At 48.6% G+C, this 27,558-nt stretch overlaps 1 protein-coding gene across 4 annotated transcripts in view; it reads right to left on the bottom strand.

Moving 5' to 3' along the window:
• The window catches only part of Trappc9 (trafficking protein particle complex subunit 9), a 429,432-nt gene that overhangs the window by 316,863 nt on the left and 85,011 nt on the right, over nt 1-27,558 (bottom strand). For all 4 annotated transcript variants that reach the window (XM_041672442.1, XM_041672444.1, XM_041672443.1 and 1 more), the window contains 6 exons: nt 27,019-27,145; nt 18,669-18,814; nt 17,066-17,151; nt 16,051-16,177; nt 12,599-12,731; nt 10,579-10,742 (listed from right to left, as the gene is read on the bottom strand). In XM_041672442.1, coding sequence (XP_041528376.1) covers nt 10,579-10,742; nt 12,599-12,731; nt 16,051-16,177; nt 17,066-17,151; nt 18,669-18,814; nt 27,019-27,145 — 783 coding nt within the window. The remainder of the gene's footprint in view (nt 1-10,578; nt 10,743-12,598; nt 12,732-16,050; nt 16,178-17,065; nt 17,152-18,668; nt 18,815-27,018; nt 27,146-27,558) is intronic.

Raw genomic sequence — 27,558 nt, 5'->3', positions numbered from 1 at the left:
GATCCCAAGTTCAATTCCCAGCACCCACATGGTAGCTCATAACCATCTATGGTGAGATCTGGTGCCCTCTTCTGACATGCAGGTGTACATGCAGGTAGATACTGCATACATAGTAAACAAACAAATAAATAAATCTTTTTTTAAAAAAAAGTTTCTTCTGAGACCACAATTGTGTTTAAACAACTCTGAAGGTCCCCCAGGCTTCCATACCCTGGCTGAGCACTGTCTGAGACCACAGCCTATGTAAGCAGAAGCAGAGAGGAGGGACAGACAGTAAAGGCCAGCTACCACATCAGTTGCTGCCACAGGCAGCTCAGCCAGGTGGGTGTATCCATGAACAGGAGGACCATAGACCATGTCACCAAATCCACACAGTCCCTGACTGAATAGGTTCCCACCAACTTCCATAGTTCAGGCAACGGGAGTGGGGGAGAGCCCGACGCCATTCCTGCAAGCTGTTGTGCAACCCACTCTTCCCTGTGCTCACCTGTTGAACCCTACACCAGACCTGTGACATCGTGCCTGCTTCAGTCTTACGCAGTGGGCTTGTTTTCTCATTTCAGTTTTCTGGAAGAGGCGCAACACACAAAGCACCCAACCAACCTGCCAACATAAAAATGGCCCTGACCCTAACTTCTGCCCCCCATCTCACTTCCTTCCAGTCTGCACCCCCAGTGAGCCAAGCAAATCAATCCACACGGCGCTGTTGGCAAGGTGTGTCACCCTGTCCAGAGATCAGCTTCTATTGCGAACTCCTCCAGCTCGACCCCAGAATTTGCTATTAAAATGCCAAACTAGACAAAACAGACACCACCATCCTACCCATGTGCAAGCGGGCACCGGGCCGAATGGCTTTTAGTCACTTGGGAGTTTTGACATCTTCCGAGCAAGCACAGCTGCCGGTCCATTCTCCGTGGTCAGTCACACGGAGCTAAGACAACTGAGGGTGTGCAGCCAGAACACAGTGCACACCCGCCTGACTCCCACGCTGAACCGTGAGCTCCCGAGGACAGGACCCATGCATTATTCGTGTGCTGGCACAGCAGCTGCATACAAATGCAGTAAGTGTCTGACTGTTGAAGAAGACAAAGCCAAGCAAGGTGAGTGTTGTTGACTGGTGGAAGCGGCCATGTGTGGTGGGAAAGGCATGCCAGTCCTTCCAAAGGAGGCTGGAAAGACCACCAGCAAGTGGCAACAAACACTGTGTCCAGGGATGAAGGCCAGAGCTGGGGAAGATCATAGAAGGTATCAGGGACCAGCAAGGTTCTAGGCACATAGATGTGTGTTCACAGATGGGATGCACAGAGAGCTGAAGGCCTGGACCAGACTCACAGGTGGCCCCGGTGTCTAGCTGGAGCCAAGATGGGGGATGTTGTTGTGGAGAAGTGGGGTAAAAAGAGAAAGGGCTGATGATGAGAGGACAGACAGGAACCTAGCAGAGGAGACAAGAAAGCAAGAGTGCAGTCCCTCTTTGGCCTGTGTCCTGGCCTCTGCTTTTGGAGACACGCTGCCCCTGCTCACAGTCCACTCTGCTGCCACACTCAGAGACCCTGGGGATCCTGACTTCTGCCATCCTGCTCCCTAAAGCACAATGTCTGGAATAGAGCTGGTACCAGAAAAAAAGCTGTTTGTAAAAAAGAAAAAAAGACAGATCTGGCAAGCCACACAAGAATCCCACTGAACAAAATCTCCCTGCTTACAAAAAGTAAAAGATAAGCCAGGTACCATGGTTCGCACTATGACCACAGCACTTGGAAATCTGAGAGCAGGAAGATTGCCAAAAGTTTGAAGATAGCCTGGGCTACATTGTGAATTACAGGCCCAGAATGCAACTATCTTAAACAAAAAAACAATAAATCCGTCAATCAATAAAAACATTAAGCTAAAAAGAACGAGTAATAAAAGGAAGAAGGCGTTGAGTATAACCCAAGGGGAGAGCACTTGCCTAGCATATACAAGGCCCTGTGTTCAATATCTAGCACCACAAGGGAAAAAAAAAAAGACAGTAAAGAATGAGAAAGAGAAATGAACCAAGATAGCTGTATCTCAGAGACAGAACGCAAGCTTAGCATGGTCGAGGCCCTGAGTTTGACCCTTAGCACTATAAAACAACACTTGCATGCTGTACTAAGAAACTGAGTCAAGGGCAAACAATCACAACGCTCAGGAAGTTGGCGAGCAAGACAATGGTGGCAGAGGTAGCAATGGCAACAGCAGCCTGTGGGAAGCACTCCTGTTTCCTGAGCGCTTGACAGGGCCAGGGCTGTGCAGGGCCAGGGCTGTGCCTAGTGCCTCCTGTATCTTATTACAAGCAGAAGAGTGGGGCAGAGCTATCTCAAACATGAGCAAAGACTGTCGCCAAGGCAAGGAACTTGGTCCCAGTGAACCAGCCTCTAAATGCCAAGGCTACTTGTGGGGCAGGCTGTAATGCTGATCCTGGGGGCTTCTTGCTAGCTCACACTAAGCCACAGTAGCCTGCTGTTGGCAATGTGTCTGCCTACAAGAAGCAAACACGCAGGCAAGGCCCTCCTTCTCACTTCCCATGGCACGCTGCTCTCTGACGGCACAAAGCAGAAACCAATCTTCAGCAAATCTGGTTTTTAAAACCTCACCCTGCAAGGCCATAAAAATATAAACAATAATTATATAAAAATAGCATAACAACTCAGAAACAGGCTGGGCCCAAAAGACAGGAAATCAGCAGGTGATAACGTCTGTGTGGCATTACAGCCAGCTCATTACTGGACCCTTGGGTCCATGAACTGCTCTGGCCCCAGGTTCCATGTGGACAGAACACAGGAGGGTGGGGGCTGCCCGCTCAACTCCCCGGCTGACGCTGCTATAGCTAATCCCCACTGCTACTGTTTCAAGGCTCTGGGCGGCTTTGTGCACCTACGAGTTGCTTTAGATTTCACTATTCTACAAACTTGATTTCTAAGGGCAAGGAAGAAAAGAGCTCAAGCCAGAAAACCTCTAGAGATACCTACCCATCCTTCGAGCGTGACACACACACGCCCTGGCTTATGTGAGATCAGCTTCATAAGCCTCTTGCTAAGGGTGCAAGGTCTGGCAGACCAGGGATGTAGAACTATCCCTGACTTCACACTCTCTAAGCCAGCAAGGCAGTGGTCACTGCCTGAGAGGTGCTAGGCAAGGCTCCGGCTACTCCTGAGATGTAGGCACCTGCTCTTGAAGGCGAGGAGGCCAGAGGAGAACACTAAGCTGCCTTGCCAAACACGGGTCAAGTCGACAGTGACTAGGAGCAACAACAGTGGGGAAAGTGCACAGGCAGACAGTCACCCACGACTGGACTGTCACCCACAGGCTCTAACAGGATCACATGGGCACACTTGGAACATCACCAACCACCCATGCCCCACAGCTGGAGGCCAAAAACCAAGATACATGAAAAGCCCCGTGTGCAGCCCTGCCCTTCCTCCCAAGCATGTGGCTTACTCCTAACGGTGTCTGAGTGCACTGTTGACTCATGGGTTAAGTTCTGAGCTTTAAAGGGTGGCATATCAAATAATAAGCAAATCAGGTATAGGGAACAGCTGACTTCCTTCCGGGGCCAAATAATGAGAGCCTTTATAAGATTTGGCTAACCTTCACCATCTGAGAAGCCTCTAACTGCAGGAACACTACACTATGCATGTGAGAAAAGCAAGGGTCACTCAGCATGACACCCACCAAAGCCCCAACACAGAGGCCTCACTTCATGTTAAAACTCTCTGGTACGTGTATATGTGACGCTGTCAGCGTGTCAGAAATGACTGGTGTGATTTCTGTATTTTTAAAAAGCAACTTGTTGTATATGATTTCTTTTGTGAAGGTCAATTTCAAAACTCATGTAGGTAGGCGTCTTTACACATGTAAACAAAAGAATGTCAAGTGTTCAGCGGGAGGGCACGACAGAGCAGTTCAAGCTGACTGACGGGAGCCTGGAAGGAACCGTCCAGTTCTGCCCTTCCTGGAGGTGCCGTCAGTTTGTAGTTCTGGTGTTTACAGTGATGAAAACCAAATCAACACAGCCGAGCTTCCAAGCTTGGAAAGGGTGAAACCAAGTACAAGCACATTTAGCGCAAATATAAGTGAACTGGTCAGGCGGTGGTGGCGCACGCCTTTAATCCCAGCACTCGGGAGGCAGAGGCGGGTGGATCTCTGTGAATCCAAGGCCAGCCTGGTCTAAAGAGCTAGTTCCAGGATTGGCTCCATAGCTATTGGGAAACCCTGTCTTAAAAAAAAGAAAAAGAAAAAGAAAGAAAGTCAACTGATCATATAAATAATAAATATTAACTTCTTTAACCATAAAAAATATTACCTACAAGAAACTGGGTTACCTTCATAACTATGATTAAAAGCATCTGATGTAAAAAAAAAAAAAAAAGCATCTGATGTAATACCAGAAGATGGTGTATGGGCAATAAGGGTGTCTCTGACAAGATATTTCTCAAAATTCATACACTAAATTTCCTTAATGTTAAAAATAAGTGTTTGCAGATTCAGTCTGTTGGGTTTAAATTCCAACCAAATCAAGATTCTGGTTGGCTAACATGGACCATTCCTGAATTTAAACTAAATTCTGTCTTTTGTCTATCTTAATAACTATTTCCAAATTATAAAAATGTGCTGCTTGGCACAATGACATCTGATACACTAACTGAACGTTTGATCGTGGCATCATAGAGTAAATATATTAAAATCAGCTGAGCCTTAACAGGTGTTTTCACGGATTCCACTTGTTTAGTGCGCTTATGCAACTACATGGGGACTAAAAACTGGCCTCTACTTTTAAATAATTGGTTATAAAACTTGGCAGTAAAAAGTAAATCGATGCTGTCTAAAAATAATTAAATTCAAAGAGTAAAGAAACTGCGCTAGGGAGGTTGCTCTCTGTGAGGGAAACACGTGCCACAAAGCATGTGGACCTGAGTTGCCCTCTGACCTGCACACCTGTGCCCATGTGCACACACACCCGTATACCCGTACACACGTATACAATAAACACACACACACACACACAAAAAAAAAAAAAACCTGAAAAGAAGAAGGATGGGAACCATAGATAGGTTCAGTAGTTAAGAGAGCTTGCTGTTTTGCAGAGGACTGGAGTTTGATTCCCACATCAGCTTGCAGGGCATCCAGCTCCAGGGCATTCAATGCCCTCTTCTGCCCTCCACAGGTATCAGCACAACACACATACCCATCCACACACTTGCAGGTTTACACACACACACACACACACACACACACACACACATAAATCTTCAAACAAATAAAAAGACAGTTAAGGTGTGTGCATGTATTTATGTGCTGTGTGTTCACACTTGCTTTCTTAGTTTCCTTCTGTGGTTTGTGGTGCTCAGATCAAACCCATGAGCCACAAGCCTGTCTCCACTATACTTGTACACATGTGTACTCTGAGCTTCCTATCACACTTGTGGGAAATAAACGCTTTTCTTCCTGATTTCGCCTTTCACCGAGCTCTGTGGCACTTTAAGCCAAGGCGGCAGTTTACACCTTTCACAACACAGAAAGATTCTGGGACAAGTGAGTCGGGACCAGAAGGGTACACCCTGGGGCAAGACAGCCCTTGTCTTCAAACGGGGGGGGGGGAGGGGGGGGGTGTGCTACTACATCTGTAGGGGAGAAATCTGTGAACAATACCCTCAAACCCATCAAAGCCCAAAAGACAGCCTAGGCCCATGGAAGGTCCCTAGACCCTTACACCACCGATCCTCACTGCACACCTGAGAAGCAAAGGCCTTTTGCAAGGGGCTTGTGATAGCTCACAGGTCAGGAGAGCCCAGCGTATAGAAACACAGTACACGAAGGCTAATGACTGAAGGCAATGGGTTCAGCTAGGAGAGAAGGGACACAGGCAAAGGTGGTGGGTGCAAAAGGACCTCCATTTCCTTCTGGGCCTTAGAAACAGACAAAAGCAAAATAAGGGCCTGCAGGCCGGTTCCTGCAAGGACCAGGCTCCAGGTATGCAAGCGTGGCCTGCAAAGACCAGCGGTCCACAGACGGTGACTTAAAGCAAACAGGAGTGTGAGTGAAGTGAACTCCTCGGGCCTGCCTCCTGGGGGCTTTCAGGGTCCTGCCAGCAGGTCTCACAGTGCACAGGACAGCCCACCCCACATGCTCACACTGTCACTGCAGCTCAGCTCTTGGTACTGAAGCCAATCCACCACCCTTCCCTGGAGACCTCTATGGTGGCCATGAACACGAAAAGTGCCCTCTCACCTGCTACTGAGAGATTGGAAACAGGAATGGCTATGGCTACTGTTTACATAGAAAACAAAGCTGATTCAGGACAAAGAAAACAGTACGGGCACCCAGGGAAGGTAAAATTTCACAGTTGGACGTTAAAGAAGCAGGGCGCACTGGACTTCCCCTAAAGACAGCACATTTGTAGAAAAAGAGGCTCCTTAGTAGGCATGGCTGAATCTCAGCCCCCAGCATGGAACCCGTGCTCCCAGCTGAGGCCAGTTCCTCATCTCCTCCTGTCACGCGAGTCTTCTGTGGATGCTAACAGCTTTTCTCCACTGCAGAATGCAAGCCGCAGGGATTATTCCCTCTGTACATTCGGAAAGCAGATGGCCTGTTTTCGTTAATTTAATTCTACATGTAAATGTACCTCTGCTTGGGACAGTAATAACAAAATGAATGATGGCTTTAATCTTTCAGTTGTAACTGTGTTGCTTCGGAAACGGCTACACAATGCCTGGCAGTACACGTCCACATGTCTTCCTCCCTTGTGGTAAGGAACGAGGCCAGCAGAGCTGAGCATAGGGCCTTCAAAAGGATCCACATATATATGGATTCCCAAAATGAAGCCTACTGTATTCTGGCTTTGAAATGAAAAGTCAGGGGCTGGAAAGGTGACACCGCAGTTAAGAGCACTAGCTGCTCTTGCAGAGAGCCTGGGTTCAGTTTCCAGCACCCACACATCGGCTCATGACTATCTGTGACTCCATTTCCAGGAGATGCCACATCCTCTTCTGGACTCCATGGATACAGGCAAACATGTGGCACACAGATATACATTCAAGGAAAAGACGCAAAATACATGTAAAATAAAAATTAAAAAGGATCTGGCTCTTACTCCTCACTGAATCTGTGTCCTCTGCTGCTTTCAGGACCCCTGCCTATAAAGCACAAGCAGCGAGGTTCCCTGCTTGGAAAACAGAAGAGAACAGATTAGGCATGTGCAAGGCATGATGGGTATGCAAATGTGAAAAGTATGGTCGCCTCTGAGAAAGGGTCACTGGGAAGGAACCTCTGAGCTTCCTCAGAGGATAGAAATGTCCTGCACTAGAGTACAGATGGAACTCTGGTACCCTTGATAAGGGTTTGAACATTGTTGAGTGTTCAGAAGGTAAAGACATCGCATACACACAGCTAACAAAACTAGACTTGCATTGATGAGATCCGTGCCAAAGCACTGCCATCTACAATCTTAACCAGCGTTAAAGAGATGCATGGACAGACAGGAGGCTTGAAGAGATGCGGAATTAAGCAACAGAGAACAGTGTAGTACGGATGACTGGGATGCAGGTGCTGGCTATGAAATCCGTCATTCATTCCACACTTTGGAATAGTTTTATAACAAGAGTGGAGAAGGGGGCGTAGCCGCTAGAGCACTCTGTTCAGAAGAATTCAAAAGCATAGGAGCGTGGAAGTCTAGCAGGGCCTAGCAACGTCAGAGAGAAGCCACACCTTCCTGAACAAAGGCAGTGCTGAGAGGACTCAGAAGCCACCTAAGGCCTCCAGAAAGGGCCTGAGAGAGAGCACAGAGGGCACACAGCCCAAGGGACCACGTGAAGCAGAGCTTTCAAAGTGGCCCCCACATTTACTGTGTCTGCTCAACAGGCAGCAAGATACTGTCACTACCTTATTATTTAAATATTAAAATGAGTCAGGCAGTGGTGGTGCACACTTTAAAGCCCAGCACTCAGGAGACAGAGACAGGCAGATCTCTGTGAGTTCGTAGACAGCCTGGTCTAGAAGAGCTAGTTTCAGGACAGGATCCAAAGCTACAGAGAAACCCTGTCTCAAAAAAAAAAAAAAAAGACAGATAGATAGATAGATAGATAGATAGATAGATAGATAGATAGATACAGGCATTCTACTGCAGTCCTTCAGTCCTGCACACCTACTATGTGACAGCTGGAGACAGTCAGTGGAGGGTACTCTCACACAACAGGTGAAGACCTAATGCCCCCATATAGGGAAGGTTTTCAGAGAAGTGCTGCTTTGCCTGGAGTCCAGAAGTAAAGGGAGAGAGGGAAAAGAGGGGCAGCTGGATGAGTCTAGGAGGGGAAATGATGGATCCAACAGCTTCAAGGGTTCAGTGTAATGTCCATGACATGGAATTGTGGGTTTGGGGTGGGGTTGCTTGTTTGTTGTTTATTTCTTGATTGTTTATGAGAGACAGGGCCTCACTATGTATCTCTGGCTGTCTTGGAACTTTATATGTAGATGAGACTGGCCTCAGACTCACAGAGACCCACCTGCCTCTACCTCCCAAGTGCTGGGATTAAAGGCGTGCACCACCGTGCCCGGCCTGGAATTGTATTCTTAATGACAGTCAATATCTTTTTAAGGGAGAGATATACAAAGGCTGTGCTTCAGAAAGAACACAGGACCAGAGTGAACAACAGCCACATGATTATCATTTGGATTTTAGGAAAGGAAAAAAATTATTTTCCAGCTTCTAAATTCGGAAAGCAAGGTAGATTACAGAAGACATAAAAAGTTTCATCATAGAAAACCCTGTTCCTGAAGACATCACACACCTGAGTCATAGACCATAGAGAAACCTAGCTGGTGCTGACCTAGAAGCTTCAAACCCACTGGCTACACTAGCTTCCATGCTGGAAAAAGTGATCACCAATCTTCCCCAGTATAGACCTTCTAAGCTACAGTAAGACATGCTCACTTGATTCAACAGAGACATGAATGTCATAGAAACAACCCCTCCATGATTGGATTTAAGACTCCACTCCACAAGATGAAACCCATACCTGGCACCATTGTCAGGGCCAAGAACCTGTGGCTAGACTGGGCATAGGCCCTAGGGAAGAGCTTAATACTATTGCTCTGTTAAATGGACATAGCATTAAACTGACTCCTAATGACTTGTTGTTATACTTACAGATTAGTGCATCTCTCAGTCCTCAACAGAGAAGCTGTTTCTAATAACAGATGGTGATTAACACAGAGACCCACAACTGGACAAAGGTACCTAGAATAAGAGATTTTGGAGTACAAAGCCCTAAATAGGACATCTATCTCACATCCCCGTCTCCAAAAGCCCAGAGACCATCAGGGAAGAGAAGGTGGATAGATTCTAAGGACCAGAGGAGGTGGGTGAGTACAAGAAAACTGTTTTCTGGACATAGCAGGGTAGCAGCACATATGAACTCACAGTGATCGTAACAGCATGCACAGGACCTGTGAAAGGTCAAGTCAAACAAAATCCCAGCATGGAGCGGGGAGGTGGGCATGAAGTCCCACCCATACTTGGTGAGCTATTGCAACTGACAGATGCTGGGAAAAGGGAACCAATTTTCTGTAAGATTTTGTTGTGGGTTGGATAAATGACACAGAGGTTAAAAGCACTAACTGCTCTTTCAGAGGTCCTGAGTTCAATTCCCAGCAACCATATGGTAGCTCACAGCCATCAATAATGAGAGCTGGTGCCCTCTTCTGGTGTGCAGGCAGAACACTCTATACATAATAAATAAATCTTTTTTAAGGCTAGCCATGCTATAGATGATGTCCACACATCTAAGAGAATATGAAAGAATATTAACTCCAATCTATTGAGGTTTTTTTTTTTAAAAAAAAAAGCATAAAATGGGACGGGTATGAAGGTGGGGGTGGATCTAGGAAGAGAGGGGGTGAATATAATAGAAATACATTGCACAAGACAAAGAGTTAATAAAATGCTATTTTTAAAAGTTTTGTTATCTAGACTACAGTTCTCTGTCACTCATCGGCATTAACGAATTCCTTCAAGCATCAACTGAAGCCCATAACCAGCTTACTTAAATCACAAGCACCAGGTGAAGCACTTGACAGGGAGGGACACTGTGAAGAGAGCAGCAAAAGACCTCCTGGTGACACCACGGCATGTTGGGTAGCCAGCAGCAGATCCTGACTGGTGTGGGATTCCCCCTGTATGCTATGAATATGTTTCATTACCATTGGTTATTAAAGAAACTGTTTCAGCCAATGGCTTAGGAGAATAAAGCCAGGAGGAAAATCCAAACAGAGATATAAAGAGAAAGTAGGCGGAGTCAAGAAGACACCTTGTAGCTGCCGAGGGAGACAGCCTCCCCGGAACCTTACCAGTAAACCATGAGCCTCGTGGTAAAAAATAAAATAATAGGAATGGGTTAATTTAAGATGTAAGAGTTAGTTAATAAGAAGCCTGAGCTAATAGGCCAAACAGTATTGTAATTAATACAGTTTTTGTGTGATTATTATTTGGCCGGGGAATGAACGAGCAGTTCACTCTACAGCATGCCCTCTGCTACTGAGCACACAGATGGTCCCCACACCACCTACCCTTGGTGGTGAGAAGCTTAGAGGTGACTTCCAGCTGCTCCAGAGGCTCGAGTCCAATGTTCTCCAACGTAATGACCAGCTGCTGTGTTTCTCCATTGTAAAGCTGGACAGACACATTGGTCGATATTTCGTCACCAGAAGAAGGCTGCAGTGAGTGTGCAGACCTAAAATCACAGCAATAACAGGGAGAAAAGTAAGGGATAAAGAAGGGGAACCATTGACCACACACTGAGACCATTTGCACAGGAACACACTTGAGAAGCAGGCTAGATGCCCTGGCTGTGCACACAGGGTTTGGTGCTCAGTTGTCACAAGTACACACCAGGAGGGTTACAAAGTGGCGGAAAGAACTGGCATGTCAGACTCCAGGTTATCTGACACTGCCTCCACTCTGAGCTCACGTGGTGTGAGGCCAGGGTCAAAGGCATCTTTTACTGTTGACCATTCCAGATCACACAGGTGGAGAGCACGCAGCAGGAGTCAACAACTATGAGAGAATTCCGTGACTCAGTCTCTCCTATTTACAACATATTACAGTCAAGCCCCACCTGAATCCTCACTTGTTAATGCAGTAAATCTCCTTAGAAAAAATTACAGATGCATACATTTAAAAAAAATTAACATGTTGGGGCTGGAGAGATGACTCAGAGGTTCAGAGCACTGACTGCTCTTCCTGAGGTCCTGAGTTCAATTCCCAGCAACCACATAGTGGCTCACAACCATTTGTAATGAGATCTGGTGCTCTCTTCTGGCCTGCAGGAATACATGGAGGCTGAACACTGTGTATATAATAAATAAATAAGTCGAAAAAAATTAACATGTTAACTGCGAGTCATTCCCATGGGAATCTCTCCCCCAGCCCCTATCTTCTCTCTAAAGAATAAAACCCCAGTCTATGGAAAGACTCCCTCCTCTGCCCTATGAGCAGGCTGTCCAGGTCCTCCCACTGGCAGCTCAGAGACACCAGACCATATCCATGTGCTTTATTAAGGCACCGCAGAATGCTGAAACAAAAGAGCAAGGCGGATGCTATTGCATGATGCTATAACAAAATTAAAGAAAACTGAGGTTGCTGTTGACATGGCCGAAGGGACACCTGGATATCAAGTCCTTCCCTCCTTGTGTGACTGCAGAAGTAAGCTTTGAGATGGCCAAACTGGTGGGCAGGTAACACAGGGTCTTTCCCCACCAGGCTCGCTCTTCCTCTCTTGTAATAGCCCTTTAGTTGGTTTCTCCTAGAAACCCCCATCCTTCTCTTGGACTGGATACTGAGGACCTCCAAGATGGGACAGGTACCTGTCTACTTTACCACTTCACTCTGTGCCTATTAAGTGGTCAAGGGACAAGTCGAAGCCTGTGTCACTCCTGATAGGGGTTCCTCTGGGTTCCTGGAAACTACTAAGAACAGTGGGCATGAAGGCAAGGCCTCTGAGCTGCCAGCTGAAAGCACCCACAGGGAAAAAGACAGAACCCCCTCCGGAGGCTGCCTGTGCTCAGCTGAGGTGAGGTGTTCATCCAGCACTGCCTCCAAGCCAACACGATCTGCCTGCCCCACTGAACCAAGCATAACTAGCTATCCGCTGCTGTTCCCCTGCTTTTTATCTATGAGAAGCTTAGGAAACTTACAGAGTTTCACCCCCTCCGCTGAGACCCCAATTTAAACATCTCCATCATCCTAAAGAAAAGCCTTGGTGTAATCCATAGGACCAGATTCCATGCCCGTCCACCCCCACTGCCACCGACAGCTTCTCTCCACAGGCCTACGCGCCTCTTCTAACAGTTCATAGGAGAGGAGGCACACTCTCTGACTATGGCTTCTCTCCCTCAGCACAGTGTTTCTGAGGTCCATCTATGGCAAAGTGGGGATCAGGAACTGACTCATCTTTACTGCTGAGAGAGCAGTGCTCCAGTGTCCAAGTGGCCTCCTTCTGTCCTTTCACCAGCTGATGGACAGGTAGGTCCTTGCCACTATCAAACTATCAGCTACAAGTTTTGGCAACAATATATAATCTCTCTCTACCTGGGCAGCGATGTGCTGATCTGCAATCTTGGCAAGGCGGGAATGACTTCCACGGTGGAGCCGCTGGTTTTCACTCCTGGAAGGTTGTCCAGCAGACAGTCACTGAAGACCCCAAAGACTGTGGTGTGGTAACCTGCAACACAGGCAGCAGTTTCACACCTCCTGGCAAGGCTTGGCCACATACTCCCCAGGGACACAATGGCCACAAGAGCACCAGCCCCCCCACCCAACATCACCTATGTGCCTGCTTCCCCCCTCCCCATACTGGTCCCTATACCCCAAAGACCCTGACAGTTCTTGGCCAGCATGAAGTTGACAACATCATCTGTGCCCTATTTCCCAGTGGGCCAGGTCCACACAAAGGGTCCCTGAACAGAGCCCTCCCAATCCTCCTGGCTTAGCAGTCACCAGCTCAGTTCTTTGCTAATATACCTTTCAGATTTAGCTTCTCTAACATGATAGTAATAGTTAATATTCCTTTCCAAGGCATAATGTGACTTAATGAGCAGTTGAAAAATAGAACCCTTCTGTTGAGAAATGAAGATTAAAAGGCCAATTATTATCATTACAGCTGCTTCATGACATGGCAACTCAACCACGTGTGTGCAGGGACCACAATTTAAGAGCAGCACGGGGCCTTGCTAGTCTTGCACGCTAGATAAGCACTGGAAACTTTAAGCAAATCTTTAAAATGGCTTTTGAAGTTTCAAAGGATGATTCTGTAAATAGTATTTGTCGTGTGACAAATTTAAACGATGCTCAGCACCTAGAAGGCTAGACTGACAACTTTTCTGTGCTACATTGCAGAGGGTCAATGACGTTATTCCCTAGGGAGGAGTCATTCTCCTTCCCGGTCAGCACCACTCAAACTGTGGCTTGGGCCACACCCCTCAACACAGCAACCCCACACAACCTTCCACAGCACTCCCCATATGCCCTCCCTGATGTAACGGTCACCCCTCCTTCCCACCCTGAGCTTCTCAAAGTCACCTTTCTATGGCATTTGTTGTCTTCCAGGGAGCCCCCCGACACTGACACCCTCCATGCTTTCTTCTGTATAAACCCTGATAGGATTCTGTCTATGGAGTACTCGGTACTTTGTAATTCTTAGCTACAGTCAGTCATTCTCCTTTGTTTAAGACATAGCCAGTGCTGAAAACCTTGGCCACATAAACTCTAGTCTGGTGACGATGTTTAGTGCAAGTCAGGATGATACAGGCTAACCCAAGCAGTGGAGGCTCACCAAAAGTAAGGACAGCCAACGTCTACTCCAAGGCTCTCACACTCACTGATACACACCAGCTTCTGTCTGGTCCCTGGGCTAGCCTAACTCTCCCCATCATGGCCACAGCTCTGCCTGTGTCCTTCTTACCTCCCTGAGGACAGACCCTAGGTCTGGTGGCTCCAAAGCCTGTCTGATCAGCCTCCTCTCTACAAACACAGCAGCTCCCCTAAAGCCCCAGAGACACTGGGCTTCTCAGGGCCCGATGAAGCCCCTCCACCCTATCTCCCTCTGACCACCCCTACTCCCCAGATATGCCAGGTCTCAAGCCGATACCCTTGGAGAAGCTGTGCTCCCTGCCTGGAGACCCTGCCTATACATTGGTTCTGTTCTGCTTCTAATTGCCCACTCCTGGTGGGCCTTCAAAAATCAGGGTCGCCGGCCAGGGCAGGCAGCCGACGTCTACCTCCCTGCTGGGTCCCAGCTTCCCCTAGTTCTCACATGCTATTCTCCATCCATCTCAGTACTTGCTGAGATACATCTAACTACCCAGCAGGCAACACCTTTCCCAGATAACACATACGTGCTGATGCTGCTGAGTTATGGTCAAGACTGCCAAGGCTAAGAAAGAAGTCATCCCTGGTGCCATGAAAAATAAGGGAACATCACAGGGACACTGTGAGGAACCAAATCATGATGGCAGGCTAAGGAAGAATGCCAGCCCTGAGAACTGGTAGAGGCTCCGAAGCCCTCAAGGAGAAACCCATGTCAGGTTCAGATGGCAGGTGTGCTGTGGGTAGCATCCAAAACCTTGTGACACTCAAGCGCAACCTTTCAAGAGGAGAGGACAAGGATCCTTGGTCAGAGTGGCTCAGGAATGTGCCTTGAAACAGGAAAGGACAAAGGATAAGGACTGTGACCAACTGATGGGAGCTGATGAGGGCTTCGATATGAAAGGTGGGCCCATCAGCAAGTCGGTCTGAAGACAGAAAAGACCAGTCCTCATGCTCTGTGATAAACCCTGTAAGACAGTCATGATCAGACAGACAGAAAACACCCATGCAGGTGGCAGGAAGTAGTGTCTCATACAGTAGGTCTGGGAGATGCTTAGGGCAAACGGTCCACAAAGACACATCATTGAGATGGGAGCCTCTAGGAGAAAGGTCACATTAGGGAGGAGAGGCAGGGGGTCCTGGGACAGCATGGTGTATATGAAGAGCTCACAGGACATCTGAGGAGATGGCAAGCAAGGGGAGTTGTCCCTAGGGGAGACCAGGGGCACGCATGGCAGGACTATAGGCAGGAGAAGTCCCCATGCTTGGTAAGGTTAAGAAGCAAGAAGAGGACAGGGAGAAAAAAAGAAAGGAGGAGGTGAGGACTCCAGGGAAGGGACCAGAGAAGGGGCTCGGCAGGTAAAGATGCTTGTCGTGTAAGCCTGAGGGCCTGAGCTCACTCCAGAGCACACATACAGGCAGTAGGAGGGAACCATACAGGCCACCCCCATACACACGCACACATCATGCAAAAGCACACAATATTTTTTAAAAGAAAAGAAGAAAGGAGAACCGGGAACAAGGAGCATGCAGGGTTAAGGGGTAAGAAAATAAAGGAAGGAAGCCAGGAAACTGAGAAGCCCTGCAGGACAGGGCTTCAGCAATACAGCCTGCAGACACCAAGAGACTGAAGGTGACCAGAGAGGAGGTACCACACCAACGCTGACCTCTGAATAAGGGAATCCATTACAAAAAGACTCAACAGCAGGGCCAGCTTCCGTCAGAAGAGCACTGCTCCTGACCCTGGTGGCAGGAGCTTTGGTAAGTGTCAAGAGCTGGACGGAGAACGCAAGTCATCAAGAAATCACTGCAAAGGTAAAGGTGGAGCCTACGTGGACACAGAATGCTCTGAAAGGGGGTGCAGCAGCGCTGGAGGGGTTTGATGGCAGTGAAAGAAGCTGAGTCCATGCTGTCTCCAAGGAGAATGGCACGAAGGAGAAAAACAAGAGGGAAGCCAGAGAAGCCAAGGCGAAGGACGGACCCTGCCCCCACAGCAGCACAGCAGATACCGCCCCAACACACCACATATCAAAACCAGTTGCTTTTTTTTTTTCACCATGTCACTTTGGAAATAAATGCTATATTCCCATTATTGTTAAGCTGGTTAGGATCACAGATGGGTCAGGTGACCAGCTTCAGGTGCAATGATGCAGAAACCACCAAGGAACTCTCCTTACCATTCACGGTGATCGTCCCTGTAGTCTGTGGGACCCCAACCAGTGTCACTGGATACAAACCGGATTCAGCAGGAAGGGAAAGGGCTGCAGGGAGAGACTCGAACTCCACTCCGCTGGTGAGGAGCCCCTGCAGGAAGTGAAGGAGCACTGTGAGGGGACACAGCTCAGACCCATGTCGGACAGCCACTCCCTAACGAGCTCTGTGACAACCAAAGTTCGGATACCCAGAACCCACATAAATGTCAAGTAGGTGTGAAGACTGACCTTTAATCTGAGTCTCAGAAGGACAAGGGATCCCTGGAGCAAGCTGGCTAGTGACACTAGTCACAGCGGCAAGCTCTGGGTTTGTTTGGGAGACACTGCCTCAAAAATTAAAGGTGGAAGAACAATTGGGAAAGATTGCCAATATTAACCTAGGGCTCCACATGCATACACACACACACATGCACACATATCTGTATGCACACAAATACCTGAAAACACGCACATAGGCAGGTACACACAACACACACGAGGGTGAAAGACCTCAAGGGCTGAATCCATGGAGTGATATGCACAGGGCTTTGCTTGAGTCCCACATCAAGAGACTATATAAAGACCCTTCCCCTGACCACAGAGTGGGTGAGCTGTTCTGAGGGGTGTGACTACAGAGGGAGTGACACCTTCCGCGGGGCTCAGAGTACTAACAGCAGTCTAAACATTTTTTTCTTACTTAAACCACAGCCTGTACTAAACCTTGAGCCCTGACTTCCAGGTGACTATTTCAAATCTGTATTTAATCCATTAAGATCAGGATGTGTGTAAATCAAAGGCTTGCCTGTAGATTCACACACTACTGAGTGCCAAGCCAAGACACAGGAATGACAATGCACGGCCTCCACACACAGGAAGCTCAGAGACCTTAGCTAAACAGTTAAATCAGGCATACATCTGTGGACGTGGACGTGCAATGTTAAGCAAGAAAAGGTGTTTTCAATGACAACAGGTTTTTGGCCAAATGACCAGCAGCACATACCATGTTTTCCACGCGGAGCTCGAACGGCATTGGGTTGTACACCATCAGCTGAACTTCGCACACATCTCCCTGAACCCACTGGAAATCTACAAAACACACAGAGAAGATCTCCAAGGTGAGTTGGTACAGGGGCCACTTGCAAGAGGCCCAGACATGATTCCATGTTCCCTAAAACCTGGTCAGACTGATTCCCGATTTGTTGAAACAACCTGCTACACACAATTGCCCCACGGGTGCTCTCTAAATGGTCAGCACTTACCTGCCACACCCAACATCATGTACACAATCAATCCGAGGGTGGGGGTGTCTCTGAGTGGCCATAACTGAGGCCTGCATCCCACAGCGCCACGCACACAACTGCCCCCAAAGGTCTCTGAACCGCTATCACTGACACACATTCTCTTACTTGAGCCAGAACAGTCCTGAGTCAATCTCTAAAGTTCCCACTCCCCAGATGACATAACCGGAGCCTGGGGTGACACTATCAGTATCCAAGATCACACAATAGGAAGTGAGAGCTGCAGGGCCAGGCTACAGTCACAGCCAAGATGACCTCTGACAGCCCTGGCCTATTGGGGCCATTACTTTGTCCCCAAGACAGCTGCTGACATTAGCACAAGGCCTTACAAGGACAAGAAGTCCTATCACTAATGACATGGAGACTCAGGAAGGTGGTGGCTCTCTGAAATATCAGCCTTCAAGGGTGATGAAACAGGAACATCAAGAGTGAAGCCAGGGTGGAAGATGGAAGCCCCTGTCTCAAAACAAAGAAACCAGGAGACTCTGCACCCTCCCAGGCCCCAGAGTCCGGCATCTGGGTTGTCCTGCCTCCTAGTTTGGCTCTTCCAGCACCTATGGCTGCTCTTTGTACATTTCTCCTGGGACACTGGTAAGCTTTCTTTTTCCCCTAAAGAACTGGTGAGGAAAAGTATCATCCCATTTGCTTAGATAAAAATGCCAGAAGGGAGATAAGGAAGATGGAGTGGGTTTCTCTTCCCTGGGGTGGGAGTGCCGGGTCAGATGAAAATGTGGGACCATTTGCCCAGAGATGAAGAAGCATCTGGTGCCAGCAACAGAGCATTAGCATGGTGACTCCTAGCACAGGGCACAGCACTACTGGCAGTCCAGGCTGTACATCCTAGAAGCCAGTTCAGCTGCATTTGTCCCCGCTTCAGTTGGAGCAACTTGTTAAAGCTCCCAAAGTTCAGTTGAAGAATGGGAGGAGTGAGAATATGAGCAAAGACGTCAAGACCATGCTGGAAGCACCCACTGAAACAGTTTACCTGAGCTAATGGGAGCTCGCCAACTCCACCTCACAGGGAAGGAAACAGCATAGAGCCAAACTAGTCCCTCTGAATGTGGGTGACAGTTGTATGGCTGGTGCAGACTGTGGGGCCACTGGCGGTGACACCAGGATTTATCACCTTTCATGAAATAAGTCTCTGAAAATCAGACCAATGAGCAGCTGCCAGTCTAAGACAACACATGAGACAAATTTCCAGAGACTGTGTGTAAACACGTACAAGTATTTGCACACACAGAACTGGCCAGAAACTCAGTACCAAACCCCGGGAGGTTAAGTAGGACACCGACAGCAGCCTACCTATTTTCTTGTTGCGTTCCTCTCCACGGCTGTGAGGGATGATCGGCGAATAGATGAAGGGGCTCTTGGTGGACATGGTCTGCCCCAGCAAGCTTTTCACCTTCTGCGGCCGGAGGCTGGTAGGGAGGCTCAGCAGCTTCACGCACCTATCATTGCAAACAGAAGTGCCGGCACTTGCCGTCAGGACACGCATTCCAGACCACATATAGAAAAGCAGACCCGTTGTTGCCCTGTGCTGTGGAGATCCTGCAGCTTTGGGTCTGCGGGTCAGGCCCTTCGTGTGCTCCGGCAGATCATAAGTGGGTGCATGTTGGGGCAGGCCAAATCCTAACCTTGGTTCTGGCCTAGGCAGCTGCAGGGTTAGTCTGCCAGCCTGTTCTCCCAACCAGACCAGTGACTCTTTGCAATGAACACTGGCAAGTAAAGATAATGGACAAAGGGGTTCCCGGCATGGCCCACTGTGGCCCACTGCAGCTTCCATGATGAGAATTTCCATTTTGTCCCTTTTTCCTTTTTTCTCTTAAGTTTTGTTTTATTGTCCGGGGGGGGGGGGGGGGCGGGAATTACAGGGGCAAAGGGATGGGAAATGAATGGGATCAAGATAATACATGATGATATAAAAGGTACACAGAATAGATGAAAAGAAGTTTTTTAAAAAAAAAACTAGAAGATCAATGGAGGAGCTTCCACTCTACAGGACCCAGCAGGCCAGGAAGGTAAGGTCCGTCCCGGTCCAGGGAGCATCAGTCCAATCCTTCTGTCACCTTCTCCAGTGCAAAGGTTCCCTCTACAAAATGAAGACCCCTCACCCCAAGTCAAGCCTTGCCCATTGGACTGAGGCAAAGATGGAGTTCCAGCTCCCTGCTCAGGGCCCGCGGTTCTGCTGACCGCTGTTCCCTCCCCTGACAGGTCTGCCCACAGCAAACAGAAACCAGAGTCTAGGCACGGGAACAGAAGACACCCTGGAGAAGGTGCCAATGCGCACCGTGCTGTTCTCAGAAATGGCTGCTGCACCCTGACCTGTGCTCGTGGCCATGAGTTAAGGGCAGTAAAGATAACTTTAGAGGCGCCAAAATGTGCCAATGTCACACTAAGAAGAGAAATTTCAGCGGTTCCCCTTAGATTAACTTGGCCAAGAATGAGTTCAAGTTTGAATTCTCCACTTCTCCCTGTGTCTTCCGTCAGCTGTGGTACCCGGCTTGTCCGGAGTCTGTCTGATGTGTGAGTCTGATCTGCCCTTATTGCCTGTGTCCCTGACAAAGGTCTTACTCTGTATTTAACAGACAGCACAGGAAGTGTCACACAGGGAAGGAGTGAGGGACACTTTACAGAAATATTTAACCGACTTTCATAGCAGAAGAAATTACCAACTCCGTCATGGAGAACACAACAAACATGCTATGAGAGATATATTCACGTAGTTTTCAACACACATGGTAGATAGCAGTGGAATATGGTTGTTATTAACCAGTTGGCTGTTCGCAGCAATGATTACCACAACATACACACACGGTGCTCTGAGTCAGGGGCATGGGACAGTACATAACTTAAAATTAAAGTTACACATTCACGTACGTTGTGAAGTTTGATTACATGGGAAATCCAAAGCAAGTAAGGTTGGTTATGACATTGTTGTCTTAAAGGCAGGTTATACAAACAGGCTGAGAACACAGCAGGACAGCAGACTGAAGTGGCCTCCAGGAGTATTAACTCAGCTGTGAGGTCAAGCTAAAGCTCCAGTTCCTTTGAATGAAAGAGGTATTTTCATAAAAATGTACCTGCCTGTCATGCTCAAGGTCATACAAGTCAACTGGAAGCTGAGTATGTGCCGCCCCTGTGTTACCCATTCCCCAGCACCATCTCAAACCCCTCAGAAGCTTCTTCCCCCGAGTGCTACTTTTACCTCCCCACTATCAACCAGGAACTGACAAAAGAGAGAGGAAGAGTAGCCTGCAGTGCCATCGATGGAAAGTGATGATGACCAGAAACACCAGCTCTAAATCACAGCACTGTGAGGCCTCTGGGACCAGATTGGCCTGATGGCTAAGATCAGGAGCACGCTAGGCTAGAACAGAGCAGACAAGGGTAAGGATGAGAAAGACCCAGGTGTTTCCACCCTGCCTCCTAGCCTCAGAGCAGGAAGGGAAGGCCACACATGCAGGCACCACCCAAGGGCTGAGAAGTCCACACAGCCCTGTGGGGAAGCGTTACATCAGCCTCCTGGTGCCCCACACGGCAGCCACGCAAAGCCAGATGCTGAGGAGGCCACGAACAAGACAACACAGCCTGGGTCATAGGCACTCACAGCAGGCCACTGTGATGCCTAGGATGCCACCCACTAACACCAGGCTGAGTGAGAGAGACACACTGTGCTGTAAGCAATAAGTCAACACAAGGTCTCAGGCACAGCCCAACCCACACCGACCAACTTAAATGATGTCACCTGGATGGACTATAGAACATGTCCATTGACAGAAGGACCCTCATTAAAATCTGGAGGACCTAGCAGTGGGACGACGCATGCTGATGGCTTTGGGGTTCAGTGGCTGAACCTCACTCAAATGGCTCGAGTCAAAACAGAACTGAGAGGCCATAATACTTCCTATTACTGCAACCCTTTAATACAGTTCCTCGTGTTGAGGTGACCCCCAACCATAAAATTATTTCATTGCTACTTCATAACTGCAATTTTGCTACTATAATAAACCATAATGTGGATATCTGATATTCAACCAGCAAGGTGTCACGACCCACTGTCCTAGAGGATTCCAGCCTACCCTGTGCCAAGAGTCCCTATGGTACTTAGCATCCAGGCCCTGACAGGGTACAGGTCACATGCAAGGGACACATCCACCACTCACAATAAGTGTGGATAGTACTTAGAAAATGAGGTTTACGCTCTCAGATTCCTTCTCTGAGGACACATCAGGATAGACCCATCAGACTGTCTATCTGGGACCAGAATGGCCTCTTAGTTCTGTTTTGACTCGAGCCGTGAGGGGGCTGAGTACCAAAGCCTTGTCCAGCACTTGAGCCTGCTGCTCTCAGTAAATGCAATAAACATGCTCCCAGAAGCTGAACTTCAAACTCAGTGTCCGAATCTTTGAAGCTGAGCAGTGAGGTGAAAATTCATTGCTGACCGCAGGAAGCCCATGCTTCACACACACACACACACACACACACACACACACACACACACACCCCGGCACCACGAGGACCCTGCCTGAGGCCAGAGCTCCTCTCAGACGGAGATTCACCCTGCACTTGACAGAAGGACCCTCTTTAAAATCTGGAGGACCCAGCAGTGGGACAACACATGCTGATGGCTTTGGGGTTCAGTGTCTGAACCTCACTCAGCTTTGGCTTATGAGATCAGCAAAGAGGGGTGCTCTGGTAATATGTGCCGCTGGAAAGATGTTCCCTGTCTTTGGTCCCCAGTTTTCCTAAGGAGGGATATCCCTTGGAAGGCAGACCCACCTTGACCCCGCCCCCTTCACCACCCACCCAATGGGAGGTGGAAGTTGAGAAGAGGTGTTCTACAGTGTATTTTCTGTGTTACTCTCCATGTGCTAACCCAGGCCCTCCCATGAAAGAGAGGCTCGTAGCGAGGGACAGCTCACACACCGGCCTCACCTCAGCCACACCTACTACTCCGTCTTCCATCTGCCTGATATAAGTGTTCCTGTGCATTCTGAATACAGACAGGAAAGGGGGAGCGCCCCTCAGATCTCTTACAGAGCACTGTGGGACTGCTTGAGGTAATGTTTTGATACCTGTCATGGCACTGGCACACACAGTAGGTCAGCAAAGTCTTCCCTCCTTTCCCGATCTTAAGACAGTGATTGTTTGTGAACGGACGATGGCTGTTGGTGCAAATGGCAGTGATGGACAGGGTGAGAGACGCTGTCTTGAGGCTGCGGGATGGGGGGGCTGGACAGAACCTCCAAGTCTGTGTACTTGAGGGTAGGGCAACTCAAGGTTCTCAGAAAAACAAACACTTTTTGTGTCATGCCACAGCCCCACTGAAAATAGAGTGTGGATGGGCATTCTGAGGCGTCCTCCATCCAAACAGCTGGTTTATTGCATATGCCCAAGAATTCTGAGAACAGTCAGTGAGAAGAATGACCCGTAACTCATTACACTCATGACTCAATCCTTTCCCATCGAATGTCATTTTACAAAATGTGTTCCCTAGAAAAATCACCATTCAAGGCACCTGACTTAAAGTCCACATCCTTCGTTCAGCCTGAGTCGCTCCTGAACAAGGGATGCTGGATCTGGCAGATGATGCTGCTGCATCTTGAGAATCCGAGGGATCCAGCGCCCAGGATGGGACCGTCTCAATATATTCCATTCGGAGATAGTTTACACTTCAGAATCCCAGGTCTCCCTGGCGTCCTTTGGCTGACAGGGACCAAGCTGGGCAACAGTGGAATGTGAACGAGGGCAGTGGGTACAAACATGTTGCTTGAGAAGGATGGCGTGGGAACTAATGGAGCCTTCTTCCTTTGTCTTCTCATTCTCCACCATGTCCAGGGGAAGCATAGGTCAGCATTTGGCCCACATTCCAGTTCAAAGCTCAAATTCAAAACCCCCGGGACCACTCTTATGGGAAGGGCAGGTCTCTGCCGGTGTAGGTGCCCCTGTTAGCTAATTCAGGAAGACACCAGTCATTGGATGATAGCTAACTACAAACACTACTGAGCCTTGCAATGAATTCTTCTCAAATAATCCACAACACGCTAGGGGTGGTTGTGTGGGCCTATCATTTCAGCACTGGCAAGTGGAGACAGGAGGACCAGGAGTTCAAGGTCATCTTGGCTCCCCTTAGTCCTTCCGCAGAGTTCTGCAGGAACCCTTTGGTCTTTACTGACTGCACTCTGCTGCACCCAATGGCACTGAGGCAGTGACATCACTCCAAGACGACGTCATTCCTGACAGTCAATGAACCCCATAAATGTCCAGGACCCTGCTCATATTGACCACTGGGTACATATCTGATTAAGAAAATTTTGAATCAGACATGAACAGAGATGTGTTTGTCTCTTATTAACCTACATCATCATTACTCGGAGCCACTCTGGGGTATGCCTAGTGCATGCTTCCAGGTGGGCCTTTTCCTGTAAGTTGCTAAAATGGTTTTATCCGGACAATGAGGGCTGATAAGAAGCCAAAGACAATGGCACTGGGTTTTGATCCTACTTCATGTTCTGGCTTTGTGGGAGCCTAGCCAGTATGGATGTTCACCTTCCTAGACCTGGATGGAGGCGGGAGGACCTTGGACTTTCCACAGGGCAGGGAACCCTGACTGCTCTATGGACTGGAGAGGGAGAGGGAGAGAAGTGGGGGGAGGAGGAGAAGAGTGGGAGGAGGGGGAGGGAAATGGGAGGCTGGGAGGAGGCGGGAATTTCTTTTTTTTTCTTTCAATTCAAAAAAAAAAAAAAAAGAACCAAGAAAGGGTCCAATGGAAAAAGGCAGGAACCATCTATTCTAAAAACAAGAAATCATAGTTTTGAGGTATCTCCAAAAAAATTAGCTTGTATCTAACAATTCGATACAGCATCTCTGAAACCTGACTCGTGAATATGGGCTGTTTTTAAACAACTGACCGTGCATCAGAGCAGGGAGCTGCACTCCTCCATGTTCACACCACCAACTTACCGTTCATCAGAGAAGGGAGCTGTGGTCCTCCGTGTTCACACCACCAAGCTCCATCTCCCTAGGTCTCTTTTACTCCCTTCCTCTGATGTTTTTAATACTTAAACCAATGAAGTCTGCCTTAGGTGTGGAGGTTACCACGGTTTGGATAGGAAGTATCTAAAGGCTCATGGTCTAAAGACTTGGCCTGCAGCCCTGTTGAGAGGCTGCAGGCTCAAAACAGCACTTGCTGCATTGGTGTGTTCACAGTGGCCTATTAAGAGCTGGGACCTCGGTGAGGGACACAGGTCACTGAAAATGTGTCCTTGAAGTGTGTATGTTGTCCCAATGCCCTGCCCACCTCCCCCACTTCTCTCTCTTTACTTCCCAGCTGCCAGGGGGTAAGCAGCTCTCTTCCCCACATGCCCCTGCTGTGATGCCTGACCACAGGCCCAGAAACAACACAGCCAAAGGAACATACACTGAAGCCTGAAATGATGAAAGCAAAATAAGCCTTTCCTAATTAAGATGCTTTGTCTCAGGCACTTGGTCACAGTGACAAACACTGACTAGTAGTTCCTACAGCCCAGTGGTCCTCAGCTCGTTTCTATGAAAACATGTTGGCCCAGTGCATAGCTTGTTGCACTGGCTGTCCTCAAGTGGAGATGGAGAACACAGAAGTGACAACAGGGTCTGCCTGTGACTCTACACAGATTTGCTGGGAAGAATCTTGAGGAAGGTTTGTCTAGATCAGGTTGGCCTGTGAGCATGTCTGTGGAGGGCTGTCTTGAGGTGGACAGCACCATTCCCTGAGCTAGGGTCCTCAATGGTCTAAGAGCTGAGCACTGAGACACCCAGGTGTGGCACCAGGACCCAATAAGCAGATACAGAAGTATTAAGAAAGGCTTTCCTAGCCTTAAGTTTGAAAACTGAATCAAGCCCTCAATCCCAAGTCAAATACATTCCACTGTAAATCTCACTCATGGAAAACCCCAAGAGAGACCTTTTCTTTCCAACTCCTGCCAAGGATAAACAACACACAGCCCTGCCTCAGACCTGTGGGTAAGATACTTCTAGCAGAAACATGGCCCCTAAGGGTGGGAATTTGGACTAAGGAAGCACCAGAGACTTTTGTTGTCTTCTGCTAGGAATAGGGCTCAGGAGGAGAGCAACTGCCTCGCATGTGCAAGGTTCTGGATCTGAACCCCAACATCACAGAAAGGAAAGTCTTGGAATTAGGAGGGTTGTTATAGTTGTTATTTTGCTTTGTTTTGAGGATTTTTAAGACAGGGTTTCTCTGTGTAGCTCTGGCTGTCCTATAACTTACTATGCAGAACAGGCTGGCCTCAAACTCAGGGATCCACCTGTCTCTGTCTCTTGAGTGCTGGAATTAAAGCTGTTCACCACCATGCCTGGCTAGAAAGTTAACTTGTAATCTTACCATTCAGGAGGTAGAGGCAAAAGAATAGGGAGTAGTTCAATGTCATCCTTGGCTATACAGTATGTTTGGAGCCAGCCTGAGCTACATGAGACCCTGTCTCCAATTTAAAAGAAAAAAATTAAAGGAGAGGGAAAGCGATGGAGAGAGGGAAAGAGAGAGGGAGGGAGGGAGGGAGGGAGGGAGGGAGGGAAAAGAAATGGAGAGAAGGATGGACTCAGACATGACCTGCCGGGGCTTCTGTGTCCAGCCACCCTTCCTGGGATTCCCAGGGCTGCACCCCAATCATTCTATCAGGCAGCTAAAACAGCCTCCGAGAAGAGGACAGAGAGCAGTGTGTCTGACGCACAGCTCTGCATGGCCTCGACAGAGCCTCACTGAAGTCACAACAGCAGCAGGCAGCTGCTACCCAGAGAGGATGAGTGATACTGCCCTGGAGCACCGCAGGACTGTGCGGGGAGCCCAGGGCACGTAAGCACCAACAGATGTGCCCAAGACACCATGGGGGGATCCTAAAATCATACACCACTGTGAACACAGAAAAATGCCATGTTGCTTCTCTTCAGCTCTCAAACAAATCTGAGATTCAGAAATTTCTCCAAAATCTGTGCCCGGTGGAGGACCCATGGGGCCTGCTTCAGGCTGGTGCAGCAGTGAGGGATCCTGGCTGCAGCCTCAAGGGAGTGAGCATAGACACAGGGAGGAAAGAGACCGACCGATCGTCTCTGCTCCTGAATAGCTGGCAGCAGGTCCAGGAGAGGGAGGCCACCCACACCTGTGAGCAGGAGATGATCAGGTCTGGCTGCTTTCCATCCTGGACTAGAAATCACCAGGATCCCGTCTGTCCACGGCTCTACCACGTGATAGGCATGGACCACAGCAGCTACAGGACAACACTGCCTCAGTTCTGTAAGATATTGTTGCTTCTAAGACCTGAGGTCAAGCTTAAGTAGCTCATGAGCCATAAAAATGGAGATGGGCTCTGTGAGTTCGAGGCCAGCCTGGTCTACAAGAGCTAGTTCCAGGAAAGGAACCAAAAGCTACGGAGAAACCCTGTCTCAAAAATCCAAAAAAAAAAAAAAAAAAGATGGGGTAGGGACTGGGAGGGATATGGGGAGACATGGAGATGGAAACAGGGGGTAGATATTTTCATATTTCATTGCATACATGTATGAAATTCTCAAAAATAAATAATAACATTTTTAAAGCGAAGTCATGAGCCAGAGAGCTGGCAACAGAAGCAGAGTAGTGCCCGCACCCTGCCCACTGCCTCACCTGACAATGGGCAGCTTGGTAAAGGGCACAGGAGGCAGCGTGAGGCCATCCGGAAGGGTGATGGGCTCCATCGTCCCGGGACACTTGGCTGTATAGTTCTCCAGGCTTTGAGTCACATCTTTCTTCTCTGAGGAGAAAACAAAACAGAATCTGGGTTCAGCAGATAAAGTAGAAGCGGGTGGCTTTTGTTCAGCTTGACCCTGTAGTAATAAGGGCGGCGGGGCTGCGTCCCCAGCACCCCAGCCGCCCGCACGGCTAGCTTATGCCCGAAATAACAACACACAAACTGTATTCATGTAAACACTGCTTGGCCCATTCTCTTCTAGGCTAATTCTCACATATTAATTTAGCCCATTTCTAATCATCTGTGTGTAGCACCCCAAGGTGCGCTTACCGGCGAGATTCTAGCCTATGTCCATCCTGGGTCGGAGCTTCATCCCGGGAGCAGGGCATGGCGTCTCTCTCAGGCATCTGCTCCAGAGAGGAGAGCTGTCGAGAGTGAGCTCACTTCCTCTTCCTCCCAGCGTTTTGTTCTGTTTA

This window comes from Microtus oregoni, unplaced genomic scaffold (assembly GCF_018167655.1).
Source record: "Microtus oregoni isolate MIOR12 unplaced genomic scaffold, Mior012 000022F_ref0000154, whole genome shotgun sequence".
Classification (NCBI taxonomy): domain Eukaryota; kingdom Metazoa; phylum Chordata; class Mammalia; order Rodentia; family Cricetidae; genus Microtus; species Microtus oregoni.
Note: the sequence above shows the minus strand (reverse complement) of the source record. Positions and strands in the feature narration are given on the sequence as shown.